This window comes from Mesoplodon mirus (genome assembly GCF_964341445.2).
Source record: "Mesoplodon mirus genome assembly, chromosome: 4".
Classification (NCBI taxonomy): domain Eukaryota; kingdom Metazoa; phylum Chordata; class Mammalia; order Artiodactyla; family Ziphiidae; genus Mesoplodon; species Mesoplodon mirus.
In genome coordinates this window covers 115,067,485-115,085,110 of record NC_138979.1, presented here as the reverse complement: position 1 = coordinate 115,085,110, position 17,626 = coordinate 115,067,485, and the positions used below count along the sequence as shown (strand labels likewise).

The 17,626-nt window shown below is 55.7% G+C and overlaps 1 protein-coding gene across 7 annotated transcripts; it reads left to right on the top strand.

Annotated features, from left to right (window-relative positions):
• Positions 1-815: 815 nt before the first annotated feature.
• ADCY4 (adenylate cyclase 4) lies at positions 816-16,553 on the top strand. 7 transcript variants are annotated; one of them, XM_082619872.1, is made up of 26 exons: positions 834-1,068; positions 1,354-1,558; positions 3,232-3,429; positions 3,543-3,704; positions 4,308-4,457; positions 4,898-5,046; positions 5,123-5,234; positions 5,959-6,086; positions 6,222-6,380; positions 6,635-6,767; positions 6,966-7,139; positions 9,674-9,717; positions 9,853-9,939; positions 10,118-10,187; positions 10,512-10,609; positions 11,281-11,365; positions 11,472-11,609; positions 12,256-12,366; positions 12,643-12,827; positions 13,028-13,112; positions 13,583-13,741; positions 15,032-15,178; positions 15,476-15,583; positions 15,701-15,815; positions 16,137-16,261; positions 16,346-16,553. In XM_082619872.1, the coding sequence occupies exons 2-26, from the start codon at positions 1,400-1,402 to the stop codon at positions 16,496-16,498; spliced, it is 3,234 nt and encodes a 1,077-aa protein (XP_082475998.1). In that variant the 5' UTR covers positions 834-1,068; positions 1,354-1,399; the 3' UTR covers positions 16,499-16,553. The 7 variants fall into 7 exon arrangements, 6 of the variants coding, with proteins under 6 accessions (XP_082476000.1, XP_082476001.1, XP_082475999.1 ...); XR_014293962.1 differs by lacking the exon at positions 16,346-16,553 and having other exon boundaries at positions 822-1,068; positions 13,019-13,112; positions 15,403-15,583; positions 16,137-16,241; XM_082619871.1 differs by having other exon boundaries at positions 826-1,068; positions 1,373-1,558; positions 6,635-7,139.
• Positions 16,554-17,626: the final 1,073 nt, after the last annotated feature.

Genomic DNA, 17,626 nt, shown 5'->3' with positions numbered 1-17,626 from the left:
CGAGGCTAAAGCTTCAGCCAGGGGCGGGAAGGGACGTGGATGAGAGGCGGGGGAGCTGACATCGAGGGAGTAGAAGGCACTTCGGTGTCTGGCTAGGGCGGGAAGGGGGATGCTGAGGGCTGTAGGTGGGCAGAGTTGTGGCACACAAGGTCAGGGCCCAGCTGGCGGCGGCAGGAAGGAATCCTGGAGGTCTGGCTCCCGGGCAGCTCTAATCTCAGGGCAGAACACTTCCTGTAGAGCAGGCCCAGACCCCACCCTAAACCAAACCCTGAGGACAGAGGCTGTGGTCCTGCCACCACCTTTTCTCTGGGCTGTGGAGACTTGGCAGTGGAGTCCTGGGGAGGGGGCTCGCCATGGGAGTTCGCAGACCCCAGCACTTCTTTGCCCTGCATGATGCCCCTAGTCTCTCGTAGGTCAGCCCCCATTCTACCACCTCCCTCTGCTGCATACACCCATGCACACATTGCTTCCGTGGAGACACTGGAACCCTTTGATTCTCAGCTGGTGTCTGGGAGTGGACAGTGACGGCTCCACAAAGCTACACGCAGATGGGCCCCTCCCCTGGAGCTGGACACCACTGGAGTATGGACCACTCAGATACGGCCACAGCGCTGCCATCTAGGCTGGAGGAGCAGGGAGTGATCACCTCCCATCCTGACCTAGAACCTAGCCCCTGTATGGCACCATGTTCTTCTTCCCTGCATCCCTGCCAGCCTTCGCTCCAGCCCACCCTCAGTCTCCCCACATCCAAGGTTCTGAACCCATTTTGACATTTGACGCTTGGCTCAGTCCACCCCACCCCTTGCGTCTACCCCGTGATCTGCATTCCTCTTCCTTGAGGGGACAGATGTGGGGAGGCTGTGGAGTTAGCAGAGACAATCAGAGTGGGGGAGGAGGCCTGTGGAGTCCGGCTAGGGCACAGGAAGGGCCGGGCTGTCCCACCGGGGAAGTGGGAGGGCGCCGAGGCGCCGGGAGGGAAGTGCCTGTTGCCCGGGGCTCAGAGCTAATAGCCTAGCAGCCAGTGTGACTCTGAAACCTGCCCTGGGGTTAGCCCGTTCAGCTGCGGCAGTGAGTTGGGGGAAAGGGGGTAGCCGGGGCTTCTTTGCTTCAACCCTGTGCCCCAGGCTTTTGCTAGAGCACCTCTGCAGTCTGGGTTTGAGGAAGGAGGAGCACAAGATTGAGCAGTCCCTTCACTGCCAACTGGGAGAAGGCAGGGAGGCCACAGGGAGTGCCTGGGAGGAGGTGGGATAGCGAGGTTGGGAGGTCCGGGCGCAAGTGGCTTGGACCTGGTGAGAACGGCACAGCTGGGGCTGGCTGGGGCCTCAGACAGTAACCCACCCTGGCCCTCCTCAGCCCCAGGGGTCACCCCCAGGCGGTGTAGCTCTGGGCAGGGGAGACCATGGCCCGCCTCTTCAGTCCCCGGCCGCCTCCCAGCGAAGACCTCTTCTACGAGACCTACTACAGCCTGAGCCAGCAGTACCCACTGCTGCTACTGCTGCTGGTGATCGTGCTCGTCGGGCTCTTGGCACTGCTCGCTGTTGCCTGGGCCAGCGGCAGGGTGAGTGGGGGGGGGCAGGCAGGGAGTGGGGCTCTGGTGCAGGGTGCCTCATCAGGGACAGCGAGAGGGTCACTGCCTCAGGGGCATTTTCAGGGTTGGGACTTGTGGGTCTTCTTTTCTTTTCTTTTGTTTCGGCCGCGCCTTGCAGCATGTGGGATCTTAGTTCCTGACCAGGGATCAAGCCCACGGTCCCTTCATCGGAAGCACGGAGTCTTAACCACTGGACACCACCAGGGTAGTCCCACGTGGATCTTCTTTTCAATGTGCTTTCTTGGCTGGGACCCGGGAACCAAGTGCTAGACCTTGCTAGGAACTGCAGTGACCCTGCACAAGTCACTCTGCCTCTCTGGGCCACAGTCTCCGGGTCTGCACAAGGAGATAGCTGAGCCCTCGATGCTTCTAATTTCTCTGCGGGTACTGACAGACCTCAGACCTTACAAGCTTCTGTGATCTACTGGTCCTAGAATAAATCCAACACCGGTATTTCCAGTTTTCCGGCGGTGCGGGGGGGATTACACTGGGCCCCATGGGAATCTGCTTCCTGGTTTTCTTTCCCTCTTAGGGGCCATAGGACAGTTGTACCCACAGAGTCCCAGAAGACACTTTACATCCCGCTCTCATTTAGTTCCGAAATGAACCCGTTTCCAGTTTCTTTTGTGGGGGGAAAGGGTATCTTCAATTCCACTTCTGGAAGTATCCTGCTCCAAGTTTTCTTTTCATATTTCGGAGGCAAGGTGGGAAAACCACTGGATGTGACCAATCCTTGCCCATCCTCCTCCAAGTCCAGGAAGAGGTGGGGACAAACGGTGGAGACCGGGGTGGGAGTTGGGGACTTCTATGCCTTGAGGTGATGGCGAGATCCAGCTCCCAGGCAGACGAGGGAGGTTCTGGGCGCCCCCCTGCCCAAGCTCTGCTCAGGGGGGCCGGGGGCGGGGCGGGGCCTGAAACTCTGAGCCTTGGCCACTGGCAGGGAATCTCCCCAGCAAATTGGCCAGATTTGGATACACTCATGCCTAAGTGCCTTCTGTGAGCTGGAATTTCTCACTTGCTTTGGGATCCCAGGTTGGGGTGGAAGGGGTGCTTTAGTTCCGAGAAAACTGAGTCTCAGAAAGCTCCTGGATTCACAAATGGCCAATATAAAGTTGGAGCCAGGTCTTCTGGGTAGATGGCCCAAGGTTCAGTCCCCCTGCAGCATGCCAGTGAGAGTAGGTTGAATCACAGGGGACTGCTGGCTCTCCTAGCACAGGGAGATCAGGTCGGTGCTTTGTGACCACCTAGAGGGGTGGGATAGGGAAGGTGGGAGGGAGACACAAGAGGGAGGGGATATGGGGATATATGTATGCATATGGCTGACTCACTTTGTTATACAGCAGAAACTAACACAACATTGTAAAGCAGTTATACTCCAATAAAGATGTTAAAAAAGAAAAAAGAGAGAGAGGGCGGAGGCAGCATCTTAAACTCAAAAAGAAAAAAAAAAAACCAGATTATCAGCAATTTCATGTGGTTCAACCTAATATGAATGGCAAGTGAAGGTGCCCTACCTGCTCTTCTTACTTGGGTTTGAAACAGTTTTCAGAACGGGTCTGAGGGACTGCCCACTCCTCCTCTCCTTGGACAAGCTCCCCAAACTCCACACCCCAATCTTGCCTCATGTACCCCCTCCCCCGCAGGAGCTGGCCTCAGACCCGGGCTTCCTGACCACTATGCTGTGCGGGCTGGGCGGCTTCTCGCTGCTGCTGGGCCTGGCTTCCCGCGAGCAGCGACTGCAGCGCTGGACGCGTCCCCTGTCGGGCCTCGTGTGGGCAGCGCTGCTCGCGCTAGGCCACGGCTTCCTCTTCACCGGGGGCGTGGTGAGCGCCTGGGACCAGGTGAGGCAGGCCAAGCAGTGGGGAGGGGACTCCCGGGCCTCCAACGCGCACCCAGGCCCCGAGGAGCAGCGCAGCAGTGTAAGCGTGCAACTTCCCGTGCCCGTCCCCCCCAGGTGTCCTTTTTCCTTTTTGTCATCTTCACCGTGTATGCCATGTTGCCCTTGGGCATGCGGGATGCCGCCGCCGCGGGTCTCGCCTCTTCACTCTCACACCTGCTGGTCCTCGGACTGTATCTTGGGCCTCAGCCGGACTCACAGCCCGCGCTGCTGCCGCAGGTGAGCACGCACGGAGCACAGGTTGAGTCCGCTGAGCGCTACTTGATAACTCTGGGCATTCACCAACCGTTTGATGAGCTGTGACTCCAAGGCAGGGCGCAACGCTGGGCGCAGGGTACAAACACAGACCCCGACCTTGCCCTCGTGGAGCTGGTACAGAGCGCAGCGCGATGCCTGCAAACACCAGAAGAGGGCTCTGGGCCCACGGGGAAGGGAGTTCGCCAGGGGACTGGGGTGGTGGGGACAGATGTGGATGACGGAACCATCACAGAAAATGTAAAAATTGGAGTTTGAGTCGTGTTGTGCTGCGGCGCGGGTGGGGATGGTGGAGTAGTATTCCCAGCAGAGGAAACGTACGTGCAAAGGTTTCTAGACCTAAGAGGCCGTGTTGGAGCAGCAGCCAAGAGTCTGCTTGGAGCGGGGGTGGGGGCGTGGGGAGAAGTGCCCCCTATGGGTCCCACAGTGTGGCACCCGTTGCCTCGAAATACGTCAGTCTCTTAACTGCAGAGTCCTCCTCAGCCCTCTCAGAGACCAATCCAGCTACACACAATAGCCCCCCGACCCCGGGGTCCAGCGCCCTCTGAGACTGACCCTTCCTCACAGCTGGCGGCAAACGCGGTGTTGTTCCTGTGCGGGAACGTGGCCGGAGCATACCACAAGGCGCTGATGGAGCGCGCGCTGCGCGCCACGTTCCGGGAGGCGCTTAGTTCCCTGCACTCCCGCCGGAGACTCGACACCGAGAAGAAGCACCAGGTCCGCTGGGCCCGGGAGGCCGGGAGGGACAGGGGCTCGGAGAGGGGAGTTGTTCAGATCACACAACCTGGCTCTGGAAGCTGAATGACTTTGGCAGGGTCGCTTGACCCTCTGTTTCCTACTTTGTAAAATGTGGCTATCGCCCACCTTGGAAGGCCGCTGTGAGGCTCAAGCAAACTGAAGCTTGTGAAAGCATTTTAGAACATTGTGATACTAAACGAAGGGCTCTAACTCCGGTATCGGTGCTGGAAGTTCAGTCCCTAAAGGTGATCAGTGCAGGGCAGGGGTGGAGCCAGGCTGTAGGTGGTGGGGAGGACCTGGGCCAGCGCCCTGGGAACACCTCTGGGGCTGGGGAAGTCTGTGGGCTCCTAAGGGTTTGGGGGGCTGAGGCTCCTGGTTTTAGGGGTAGGAGTGTTGGTGCTCATAGTCACCTCCCCCAGGAACACCTTCTCTTGTCCATCCTTCCTGCCTACCTGGCCCGAGAGATGAAGGCGGAGATCATGGCACGGCTACAGGCTGGACAGGGGTCGCGGCCAGAGAGCACCAACAACTTCCACAGCCTCTATGTCAAGAGGCACCAGGGAGTGAGGTATGAGGAAGGATGGCAGATGGGAGGGAATGTGGGCTGAGACCCCAGCCCCACTGATGCAGTCTGCCCTGCCCAGCGTGCTGTATGCTGACATCGTGGGCTTCACGCGGCTGGCCAGTGAGTGCTCCCCTAAGGAGTTGGTGCTCATGCTCAACGAGCTCTTTGGCAAGTTCGACCAGATCGCCAAGGTCAGAGCGGGCTTCCTTCCCCACCTTCAAACTCCCCACCCTGGAGAGCGCCTTCCGAGGGAAAATCCTGACTTATAAGATCCCAGTCCCACTTCCAAGTCCATGTGGGCTCCCAGATACTCCACTGCAGGTAGGAAACCCTCTCAAATATCCCCAGGTATGGAACTGCTCACTGCACACCTCAAACCTGGAGAGACCTTTCGACATCCTCACAGATGCCCCAAACACAACACCCCCAAACAGGCTCTGAGCCCCAGCATAGGTGTCTCTGGACACTGCAACCAAATCTAGATAGATTTTTCTGATGCACTAACATTAGGAGGCCCTTCCAAGGGAAATCTCTGGCCTCTGCATCTTCAGCCCAGCTACCTTCTCAGTCCCCAGGGATGCCCCTAAGCAACTTAATCTTGGGTGTCCCCCCAAAAAAACCCTCAATCCTGAGATGACTTTGATATGCTCAAATCTGGATACACGCTACACATGCCAAAGCTGGAGAGAGCCACAGACATCCCAACCTTTCAGAAGCCCTTCTGAGAAAGACACCCACATAGGAGACCTCAGCCAGCCCCGTATCAAGTTAAGAGAGTCCCTAGATCTGACCCAGACAGTCCCAACCTCAGAAGTTCTTCAGGAATACCACATTTGTTCCCACTTTTCCCAACTCCCTCCTGCCTCCTTTGACCACTAACCAGGTGACCCCTCCCCCTGTACACCCTTCCTCCAGGAGCATGAATGCATGCGGATCAAGATCCTGGGAGACTGTTACTACTGTGTCTCCGGGCTGCCGCTCTCGCTGCCAGACCACGCCATCAACTGCGTGCGCATGGGGCTGGACATGTGCCGGGCCATCAGGTCAGCTCGGGTGTGCAGGATGGATGTGGGGTGGGGGCAGGCAGGGTAGTAAAAGTCATCCTGGAGAGAGGGAGGGGTGCTGCATGGGTAGGGCTGAAGGCAGCACTCAGGCTGTTCTCCACACACTCTGCTCAGGAAACTTCGGGCAGCCACCGGCGTGGATATCAACATGCGTGTGGGTGTGCACTCGGGCAGCGTGCTCTGTGGGGTCATCGGGCTGCAGAAATGGCAGTATGATGTCTGGTCCCATGACGTCACTCTGGCCAACCACATGGAGGCGAGTGGAGTGCCAGGGTGAGAGCTGGGGCTCCAGCAGGCTATAGCAAGAGCCCAGTCAGGGCTTCCACATGCCTGGTTTTCATAGTTCTTTAAAATGGGCACGTTCCCAAGTAGGGCTCAGAGAGATCCTGGGGTACAGGGAGGGGAGCTGGGAGACACCTCCTGTAGCACAGGGCCTTGCTTGAAGTCAGACCTCCAGGAATGATCCTCGAAAGAAATGAGAGATTTGGAAGCCCTCCCTTCTGATTCCCACTGCCCCCTCCTTCCAGACGAGTACATATCACAGGGGCTACGCTGGCACTGCTGGCAGGGGCTTATGCTGTGGAGGATGCAGCCATGGAACACGGGGACCCATACCTTCGGGAGCTAGGGGAGCCGACCTACCTTGTCATCGATCCCCGGGTAAGACCCCAGCCTGGACCCCATGGGCTGGCCCACCCTAACCATCCACAGCCAATGGGCCTGATCTCTTCCATGCCAGAGACTGAGCTCCTATGTCCTGAAGTGTGTATCGTGGGAGAGGGGACACAAGCCTTTAAGGGGTGTGGGGAGAATGGGGAAGGGTCTGTGATCTTGACTTTCAGCCCTCATGTGCCCCAGGCTGAGGAGGAGGATGAGAAGGGCACTGCAGGCGGGTTGCTGTCCTCTCTTGAGGGCCCCAAGATGCGTCCATCACTGCTGATGACCCGCTACCTGGAGTCCTGGGGTGCAGCCAAGCCTTTCGCCCACCTGAGCCATGTGGAGAGCCCTGTGTCCACCTCCACCCCTCTCCCGGTACGTGCACCTCCTTCATGAGCCCAACACTTACGTAAACCCACCCCCATTGCCCACTTCCAGCCCCTCCCACCCCCACCACCAGTGAGTCACTTGACATCACAAGGTCCTGAACTTTCTGGTCACCCTAGTTACTGGTTCAGGACCTTCCTTGCCTTCTTTCCAGAGAAAGGGCAAAGATGACTGCCCTCTGAGCTCAGCTCAGAGTCGACCCAAGATCCCACAGACACCATGTCCCTTTGCTCCCCAGCCTCTACTCAGGAAAGCCCCTTCCCCTGGTACCATACTTCCTCCTCACTCTGAGGCCAGTGGTGCACACCTATTCCCACCAGGAAGTGTCTCTGTTTAGCTCAGTCCTACGACTGCACGCTCTCTCCTTCAGTCCCCTCTGGGACCGGGAAGGCGGGGCCAATCGCTTGTTGCCCCTACTCTCCAACACTTGTACACAAATAAAATGAGGTGACAGTGAAAATCTCTCATAGCCTTGAAGAAGAAAATCACCAGGAGTGGGCGGGAGTGGGGAGGGAGAGAGGGGAGCCGGCCTACCCCTCTTCTGGGGGAAGTTAGGGCAGGGCCAGTTACTGGCTGATCTATGCATAGCACTTCAAGGTAGTCAGTGATTCACCAGCTGCTGGAGGAGCCTGGATCTCCTCCACCAGCCGACTCTTGAGGTTGGTACTTGATGACAAGTGGCCAGAACCCCCTCATGCAGGGACCCAGGCCATGTCCCTAAAGGCTTGCCCTGGGATTACATTCCTCAGCCTGTTCTCCTCCATTTTACCCGATCTGCCCAAAACCTGTTCAGCATTCCCAACCACCTATCCACAGATCTTCCCAGGATCTTCTCTACTAGGTAAACCTCCTTGAATCTATGGGGTGACTACAGAGTACCCTTTCTGTGTCCCATCCCCACTCTTCTCCCATCCAGCAGGAAAGCAGGCCAGAGATCAGTGGGGAACAGTGGGGAGTGGGGAGGGGGTGGACCTTGGCAGCAGTGGCTCAGTGGCCGAGTGCTTAATTTCAAGCCTCAGCATGGGGGAGGGGAGCAGTCAGAGGGCTAAGCTGGCAGGATGGAGAGGAAGGAAGAGCCCAAGACCCAGCTGACTGTTGCAGGATGAGACCTCCCAGTGGGGGTGGGGTAGAAAGGGGTTTGCCGGGAGCCCAGGGGCTGTAAGACAGTATTGGATACAATCCCCGTGGTGGGGAAGCCCCCTAGAACCCATGCCGGAACTCCCCAACCCCCCACTGGCATGCAGGCTAAGAAGTTCAGGGCAGAGTGGGAATCCCTTGCTCTAAGGTATCTCCTGAGGCAGGACCTCACCAGCCCAGAGACTCCCTTCTCAGCCCCTGATATCCCAGGGTCTCATTCAAATGTTAGGAATCCTGAGAATCACACTTAGCCTACTATTAAACAATGCAGAACTTTGGGGTCGTGGGGTGCTATTTGTGTGGTGGCTACCATCCATCCATTCCTTCCTTCCTTCCACAATCTTTGAGCACCTACTATGTTGCAGGCACTAGGTTAGTTCTTGAGAAGAGAGAAATGAATAAGATGTTTTCCCTGCCTCCAGCTAACTTATAGGCATGGGGCCCCGGATGGGGGGCGCAGGTAGGTAGTCTGATAAAAGTGAGGATCAGGCATAGATGCATAGATGGCCCCATGCCTAGAACATACCTCTCAGTCGCTCTCTGTCTCTCCCTCTCTGCTCCTCTCACATACACGAGGTTTTGGTTTGGGGGATGATGTGGCCCCCTGTGACCCTGGTTCCTTCACATGAGCCAGGCGAGTGGGGAAGGACGGTCACCATACATCTTCGCCCCCTTCCTTGGCGCTTGTCTTCACCTGCTTGTGTGCTCCTTCTCACATCTCTGCACACATTGCGTATTCCTTTTGGTGCAGAAGAGAGTGACTGTAACCAGGTTTGTTTCTCTTCCTCTTTCCCTTTCTTCTCCATGTTCGTTTCCCTCCCTCACCACCTCCCAGCTCAGCCTGACCATCACGAAAGGGCAGAGGAGATTCAGAGTGTTCTGCATTGCCATTCCAGTTTCAACCAACGGGGATTTTTTGGCATGGGGTGATGGGCAAGTCACTGCCTTTGGAATCTGTTGCAGTCCTTAGGGAAGATGAGACAAGGAATCAACAGCCACTCATGCCTACAGAGGATCCAGGGTTGCCTCCTAAGCAATAGAAACTATGAGGAAATCAGAGAGTATAGAGACTCTGGGAGTCCAAAGAGTCAGGAGGAAGCTTGAAGAAGTAAATACGGTTCGAACCTTCCCTTGAGGGTAGGTGGGATTTGGTAGAGATGGAGATAGAAATGGAGATATACAGGGAGAGATAGATATATATAGAGAGAGAGGCAAGGGAAGCAGCCAGGTCAAATGCTTCATTAGAGGCAAGGGAAGCAGCCAGGTCAAATGCTCAAGTCAAGGCCGGATGTAGGTAATGGAATGCCTCACTGCAGAGAGGCTCCACCATGGTTGAGGACGCTCACCATCCTTCATCTTCCCCCATCCTTGTGTTCTCCCTGCAGGAGAAGGCCCTGTCTTCCTTCAGCCCCCATTGGAGCCTAGACCGGTGAGGAGGCCTGAACAACTTTGACAGTGGGGCTGTCCCAGTGACCTACCTCCATCCTCCCTGGGGGGCTTCTCCTGCTTTGCCCAGATGCTTTTGAGGATCTCCCTGGTGACAGGCTGGGCTCTCACTGTGCAGGAGCCGTACCCCCCGGGGACTAGATGATGAACTAGACACCGGGGATGCCAAGTTCTTCCAAGTCATCGAACAGCTCAACTCTCAGAAGTACGGAGAGCAGGAGAGGGCTGGGAGGGCTGGAGGCCTGGGCTCATGTGGTAGAGGAGGGGTGGTAGGACCTGGAAGGAAGGGAGAGCCTTCCCAGCCCTAGCCCTTCGACTCACCTGACCACGCCCTCCTCCCTGCCCCTTCCTCTTCCGGGCTTACTGCCCCAACCCTCCACCAGACAGTGGAAACAGTCAGAGGACTTCAACCCATTGACACTGTACTTCAGAGAGAAGGAGATGGAGAAAGAGGTAGACTGGGGGGATGTCACCATAGGACTTCCCAACCTCAGTTCCTCCACCCTGGGGAGGGAGCAGGCCCTGTGGTCCCACCTCCCCTCCCCAGGTCGGCCCAGTTTGTGACCCTGGCGGGTGAAGGGCTCATACCCATCTATTGAATTACTGGGTGGTGATGGGAGGGAGGAGGGCAGCTCCTTGGGGAACAGGTAGAGGCTACCTGGGGTGGAACTGGAGGGGGGACAGTGAGGCTGGGGACCCAATCCTTGCCTGGGACTGACACCTTCAAGGTGATGGGCAGCACTGGTGCCCTGTCTCCACCGACCCCCTCCCTTCCAGTATCGGCTCTCTGCACTCCCCGCCTTTAAATACTATGCAGCCTGCACCTTCCTGGTTTTTTTCTCCAACTTCATCATCCAGATGCTGGTGACAAACAGGTGAGGGACCCCTAGGCAAGGGAAGCCCTGATTCTCAAAAACTGAACCCCTGGCTCTTCCAGACCCCTGGCCCACACTTTCTTCCCTTGCCCACGTCCCCTCGGCTCAGGGCACTGAGCCACAGAGGAAATGGAAATATGTGGTCTGGGGAACTGGTAATCATAGCCCTCATCTTACTATCTTACATCCAGTGGACTTTCTATGTACCCCAAGCATTTTCACATACCTGTCTTTCAATTCTAACAACAGTCCCATGAAGGACGTTTTGTTCCCATTGAGAAGTCCAAATCTCACAGCAAATGAGCTTAGAGAGTAGATCCTCACTCCCAGTTCACTGCTAGGAGGGGTGAGGACTCATTCAAAACTCAGCCAGATGAAAGAGCTTTGGCCTGAAAGCGCAGAGACCAGTCTGATGCAGCCTCAGCCACTCTTGTGAGTCCCCTGTCCCCTTCCAATATTGTCCCTACATTATCCCAGTACTGTCCTTGACCCCTCAGCTTTCCCAGATCATCAGCATGTAATGCCTTTCATCAGCCTAGACCTCATCGGCAGCCGGTTCAGATCCGCAGGACCGCTTTTCCCCCTGTCTCCCAACCAGACTGAACGGTACCCTCCTAGCACACAGAAAGCCTCTTCTGGCTCTTTAAGGCCTCGCTCTTGTCTCTCTTTAGGCCCCCAGCTCTGACCATCACCTATAGCATCACCTTCCTCCTCTTCTTCCTCCTCCTCTTCGTCTGCTTCTCAGAGCACCTGACGGTGAGGTGGGCTTGGGGGCAGAGTGGCGAGCTGGGGCCCTGACCACGACTTGGCCTGCAGTGGGTGCCCCAGCCCCACGGCTAAGACTCCCATGCTCCTTCCACAGAAGTGTGTCTTGAAAGGCCCCAAGATGCTGCACTGGCTGCCCACACTGTCTGTCCTAGTGGCCACACGGCCCGGACTGCGAGTTGCCCTGGGCACCGCTACCATCCTGCTTGTCTTCTCCATGGCCATTACCAGCCTGGTGAGAGAGAGGGGGCCCTATGCACCCCCATTAGGGCATGCTGGACCTGCCAGAGCCTGAAAGAAGACCCCTGGATTTGGGAGGACTGCTGGACTAAAGCCAGGGGATGCTGGAAATGTTGGACAAGTATAAAAGAAAATTATAGTCGCCCACAACCTACCACCTGGGCATAATCATTGTTAATAACACTTTGGTGGATATCCTTCCTATCTTTTTTCTATGTATGCAGACCTTCCTTACTTACCTTACTCACTATGATTTTGTAAGCTGAGTTTGGCTGATTTTTCAGAACTTAGAATCGTTCCTAGAATTCTATCCCTGAAAAGCACCTTAGGAATCATCCCCTATCCAAGTTACAGAAGCAGAAGCTGGGGCCCAGAGAGGTTAAGTGGCTGGCAAAAGATCACACAGTGGATCCATGACAGACTAGAGCTCAGGACACCCACTCTCCCAATCCCTGCCCACCCCGGCCCCTGCCAGCGAGGACCCCAGCGCTGAGGCTCCCTCACCAACCAGAGATAGCAGGCTCCGCCCCTTTGGAGGAGTCTGGCCACAACTCATCCCTGGGTCAGCTGCAACCTGGCACAAGCCACCACTGTGCCCAAGGAACTGCCTGCCCGCCTCAGCTCCTTGTCTCCTTCTGCAGGTCTTCTTACCGGCAGCATCAGACTGCCCTTTCTGGGCTCCCAATGTGTCCTCCACGGCTTCCAACCTCTCCTGGGAGCTCCCTGGGTCCCTGCCTCTCATCAGCGTCCCCGTGAGTATCCCTCACAGCCCTGAATCTCCTTCTCCAGAGCCTTCCTCCGCCCCTCCCCCACCCCTTAGTTGAAGAACTCTTCATCTTGTGGACTGGGACAGATATAAGTCACACTTGGTGTGTGTGTGTGTGTGTGTGTGTGTGTTTGTGGCCGACACCCTCTGCCCTCCTGATAGGACTGGACCCTGGGAGGGGCAGGACAGGAGCCCTGGGGCGTCCCCTGCCCCTGCCCGAGGGACATGCCCCACCTCCTGACTGCCCTGCCCGGGCCCCCAGTACTCCATGCACTGCTGCGTGCTGGGGTTCCTCTCCTGCTCCCTCTTCCTGCACATGAGCTTCGAGCTGAAGCTGCTGCTGCTGCTGCTGTGGCTGGCAGCCTGCTGCTCCCTCTTCCTGCACTCCCACGCCTGGCTGTCCGACTGTCTCATCGCCCGCCTCTATCTGGGCACCTTGGACTCCAGGTGCGCACGGCCGCTGCACAGTGGGGCACAGGCTGCGATGGGATAGAGCAGAACTGTTCTCATCTCTTTGTCTGAACCACCCACAGGGCAAAAGGAGAGGGAGGCCGAGGGCTACGTGGGCACCAGTGCGGGAGGTTGGGGGGGAGAGGCCATCGAGCAGGGGCAGGGCAAAGGGACGCCCTGATCTGTAGCCTCCTCAGGCCAGGAGTGCTGAAGGAGCCTAAACTGATGGGAGCAATCTCCTTCTTCATCTTCTTCTTCACCCTCCTGGTCCTGGCTCGGCAGGTAAGTCTCCCAGCTCAGCCCTCCAGGGCCTCCCTAGGAAGGGTGAGGCGGAGTCCCCATGTGTGTGACTTGGTCTTTCCCTTATTCTCTTATGGCCTTTCCCTTATTCTCACCTCTCCAGGGTGGAGTCCCAATGGGTGTCCATTAGACGCTTCTAAGTGAACCTTCCTGCTCCCTTTCTTTCTCCTTCACTCCCCGAGGGGAGCGCCCTCAAATTCTCCCCTCCCCTCCTCCCTCCCACCCCAATCTAGGAGAATCATGCTTAAGGAAAAGTCTGCTACCACTACTTTCCTTGCTAGTTTGAATCTAGATTCAAGGCAGTCTCCCAAGGGATAGTTGCACCTTAAGCCTTTTCTCTAAACTGGGGGTAGGGGATGGTTTTAAGCGTCATGGAGTGAGGGGTGGACACTCAGGAGCTGGGGCTCCCCCTGTACTGTCTCTTCCCGTGGCCCCCTGGTGACCCTCCCCAGAATGAGTATTACTGCCGCCTGGACTTCCTGTGGAAGAAGAAGCTGAGGCAAGAGCAGGAGGAGACAGAGACGATGGAAAACCTGACTCGACTGCTCTTGGAGAATGTGCTCCCCGCGCATGTAGCCCCCCAGTTCATCGGCCAGAATCGGCGCAACGAGGTGACTCCCCACCCCCAGCTCCTGAGCCCCAGACGATGAAAGTCTTGGCTTGGCCCATCCTCTCTTGACTCCTGTACCATGGGTTGGGTGGCTGCCCGAGCCCTGGTGCCTCTTAGGTGGCTCCATTTTCACAAGATCTTAGGCTCTGTCTTTGGTGAGCACGGAATCTCTGCCGCCCAAGTTCTTACTTGGAAGGAGTGTCCTCTCTAATGGCCACTCTCTACACTTCAGAAGCCTCATCGCATGTCGATGGGAATTGTGTGAAGGACACAGTCCACCCATCTCTGTAGCCCTGCATTATCCAGTATGGTAGCCATTGGCCTTGTGTGGCCATTTAAATTTAAATTAATGAAAATAGAAAATTCACTTCCTCGGTCACACTGGCCACATTTCAAGTGTTCAACAGCTGCTCGTGGCTAGTGGCCGCCATACTGGGCGGCACATATAATAGGCGTTTCCATCACCACAGAAACTTCGGTTGAATGATGCTGCTCTAGATCCTCAAATATCTTGCTACAGTCAGAGGATCAGAAGGTCACTCACATATCCACACCATCTTCTCTGTACCACCACCACCTCACACTGTCTGCTGTGGAAATGCTCTTGGCCTGTATCAAGAGGGTGTTAAAAGAAATGGCTCAGGGGCTATGTCGCAGCCTTGTGCCTCACCACATGCTCTCTGCTCTCAAGATCAGTAGTAGCTCTGCTTCTCCTGGTTTCTTCTCTTATAGACACTGGAAATCTGGTAACTGATCCTGTTTCTGTCTTCTCATTGGCTACTAGGAAGCTCAGAGCCAGAATCTAGGATTAATGAGGATTCCCCCTTTCCCTATTACTGCTCTTTTTTTTTTTTTTTTTTTTTGAGTTTGAACAGCAAAATCCTTTCCTCAAAGCTCTGGAGGCTATTGCTTCATTTTATCTTCCAAACTGTAGCTATCTTTGTAAGCTGACTTAACTGACTTAACACTTTTCAGCAATAAGATAGGATACACAGATAATTCCCATGGACATGATCCCAGTTCCAAAAGAGACTCCCTTCACGTTGCTGTGAGGTGATCTTGACTCTGAACCTCTGTCTCTCCTGGAATTGCAATGATAGAATTGCAATGATACCCAATCTTTAACTCTTGAGTCACATCCCTGGGGTAACCTGGCCCTACCCCTCTCCTTCCTTCCCGATCCTTCTTAAACCAAGGCGGAGGAGTGTGGACACAGGGAGGAGGACCCATGTAGACCCAGAAGGGGGAAGAATGTGGCATAGCCCCTTACCCCAACCTCCTGCCCTCCCAGGACCTCTACCACCAGTCCTACGAGTGTGTTTGTGTCCTCTTCGCCTCAGTCCCAGACTTTAAGGAGTTTTACTCTGAATCCAGCATCAACCATGAGGGGCTAGAGTGTCTGCGGCTGCTCAATGAGATAATTGCTGATTTTGATGAGGTGACAACTTGAAAGGTCTCCCCAGACCCTATGACCTGGATTCTAGAATTTCCCATTTCCCACCAGTCCCTCCTTCCACTTCGCTCTCCCAGCCATGAGGCCCATCCTCCCTCCCCAGTCCTCCTGCTTCTCCTCTGATCCCCCAGCTCTGCCCTCCCCAGCAACTCTGCCCACTACCAACTCTCCTCCTGCCACCATCCCTGACCCCACAACTGGTCCTTTAGCTTCCAAAATCCTGGGGCTGGGCTTCTGGGAGAGAGCAAGAGAGACTGGGGACACAGCCTCCTTTCCGTACAGCTGCTCTCCAAGCCCAAGTTCAGTGGGGTGGAGAAAATCAAAACTATCTGCAGCACCTACATGGCAGCTACAGGCTTGAACGCCACCTCTGGACAGGACGCACAGCAGGTACAGCGTCCCTTCATTTCCTACCAACCCTCATCCGGGCTCTCATTGGTGGGCCCATAAGTGGGCCTTATCCCTGTGACCTCATTGATCCATCCCGGTGGGCCGGCCCTTTGCCAGGATGCGGAGCAAAGCTGCAGCCACCTTGGCACCATGGTAGAGTTTGCCGTGGCCCTTGGGTCTAAGCTGGACGTCATCAACAAGCACTCATTCAACAACTTCCGCTTGCGTGTGGGTGAGGACCCTCCCTTGCTGGGATAGTCTGGGACCTCCTCCTCACTTTCCCAAGCTCTCCCTCTCCTGAATCCTTTGTTAGCTGCTCCCCAGCTCACCCCGGGAGCCCCCTCCAGACTCACCCCTTGGGATGGAGCATGAAGCTGCTGGGCCAGAAGCTATGAGATCCATCCAATTCTTTCCCTAAGCCACACTCCTCCAGCCCCTCCTCCTTTCTTCCAAGGCCCCTGGGCTCTTCACCCTAGTTCCTTGAGCTTCATCTTCTCCTCCGCTTCCTTGAAATCCCCCCCTCAGGGCCCCTCTTTACCGTACCTCTTGTCAGGGTTAAACCACGGACCTGTAGTGGCCGGAGTGATTGGGGCCCAGAAACCACAATATGACATCTGGGGCAACACGGTGAACGTGGCCAGCCGAATGGAGAGTACAGGTGTCCTGGGCAAGATCCAAGTGAGGGAGCCACATTGGAGGCATGGGGGCAGGGGGATGGGGATAGGGCCACTCCCACATTCCCTCACCCCCCTCCAATTGCAGGTGACCGAAGAGACAGCCTGCGCCCTGCAATCCTTAGGCTACACCTGCTACAGCCGGGGCATCATCAAGGTCAAAGGCAAAGGGCAGCTCTGCACCTACTTCCTGAACACAGATTTGACACGAACTGGACCTCCCTCGGCCACCCTAGGCTGAGAACCCCACACCCTCCTCCCACCTATAAGATCCTCAATAAAGATACTCTGGTATGTCTGGGTTAGAACTGATGTCAGAAGCTACTAGTGTATCTGGGGAGCATCTTCTCCTCGCCTCTCAGTAGTATGGCTTCTTCTCAGGCCAAACTGAGTGTGTGTGTGCAAGTGTGAGCATGAGTGTGTTAAGAAGGAGTGATTCTTTCTCACAAGCTCAGCAAGACGACTGCCTCAGCCTTCCTGCCTGCCTGCCAACGTGGTTCCAGTGTTTTGTGCCCTTGGAAGCAGAAAGGATTTTATCCACATGACTCAAAACAAAGACTTGTCCTTTCCTGCTCCCCATCCACAAATACTGGAAAGAATCTCCAGTAAAATGTCATTTGATCTTTATTCATTCAACAAACACTAAATAAGCACCTGTTATGTGCTTACTATGTAGCATGGGCGGGAGGCCTGGGAAATAATCTATTGGGTCCCTCCCTGTTTTGGCTGCTGTTCTCAAACAGGCCCACCATTCTTTCTAGCAAGGACCTGTAGACAGATAGTTTGAGGGTCTCCTGTTCTCAGGTCCCTCAGATTCCCCCCTGCTTCCTTTTGCATCCTTCTGCACAGTTGCCGATATTCCGTGGGTCTTGAAGCATCCAGGGCTCATTCCCACTTGCTCATATTTTTGGGTCCATGGGAGATATCTTGACACCCTAAGTTTGTTGCAGATGTTGCACGTGGATTTGGGGGTTTTCTCCTAGTTGTCTTTCTTTTTTTATAGGAGACATTCAAAAAGTACACCGCTGCTACCATCTTCTATTTTTTTTAAAACGAATAGCGTATATTTTTATTTTATTTATTTATTTATTTATTTTTAATTTTGGGCTGCATTGGGTCTTCACTGCTGCGCGCAGGCTTTCTCTAGTTGTGGCGAGCGGGGGCTACTCTTTGTTGCAGTGCGCGGGCTTCTCATTGCGGTGGCTTCTCTTGTGGAGCACGGGCTCTAGGCGCACGGGCTTCAGTACGTGTGGCACATGGGCTCAGTAGTTGTGGTTCGCGGGCTGTAGAGCGCAGGCTCAGTAGTTGTGGCGCACAGGCTTAGTTGCTCCGCAGCATGTGGGATCTTCCTGGACCAGGGCTCGAACCC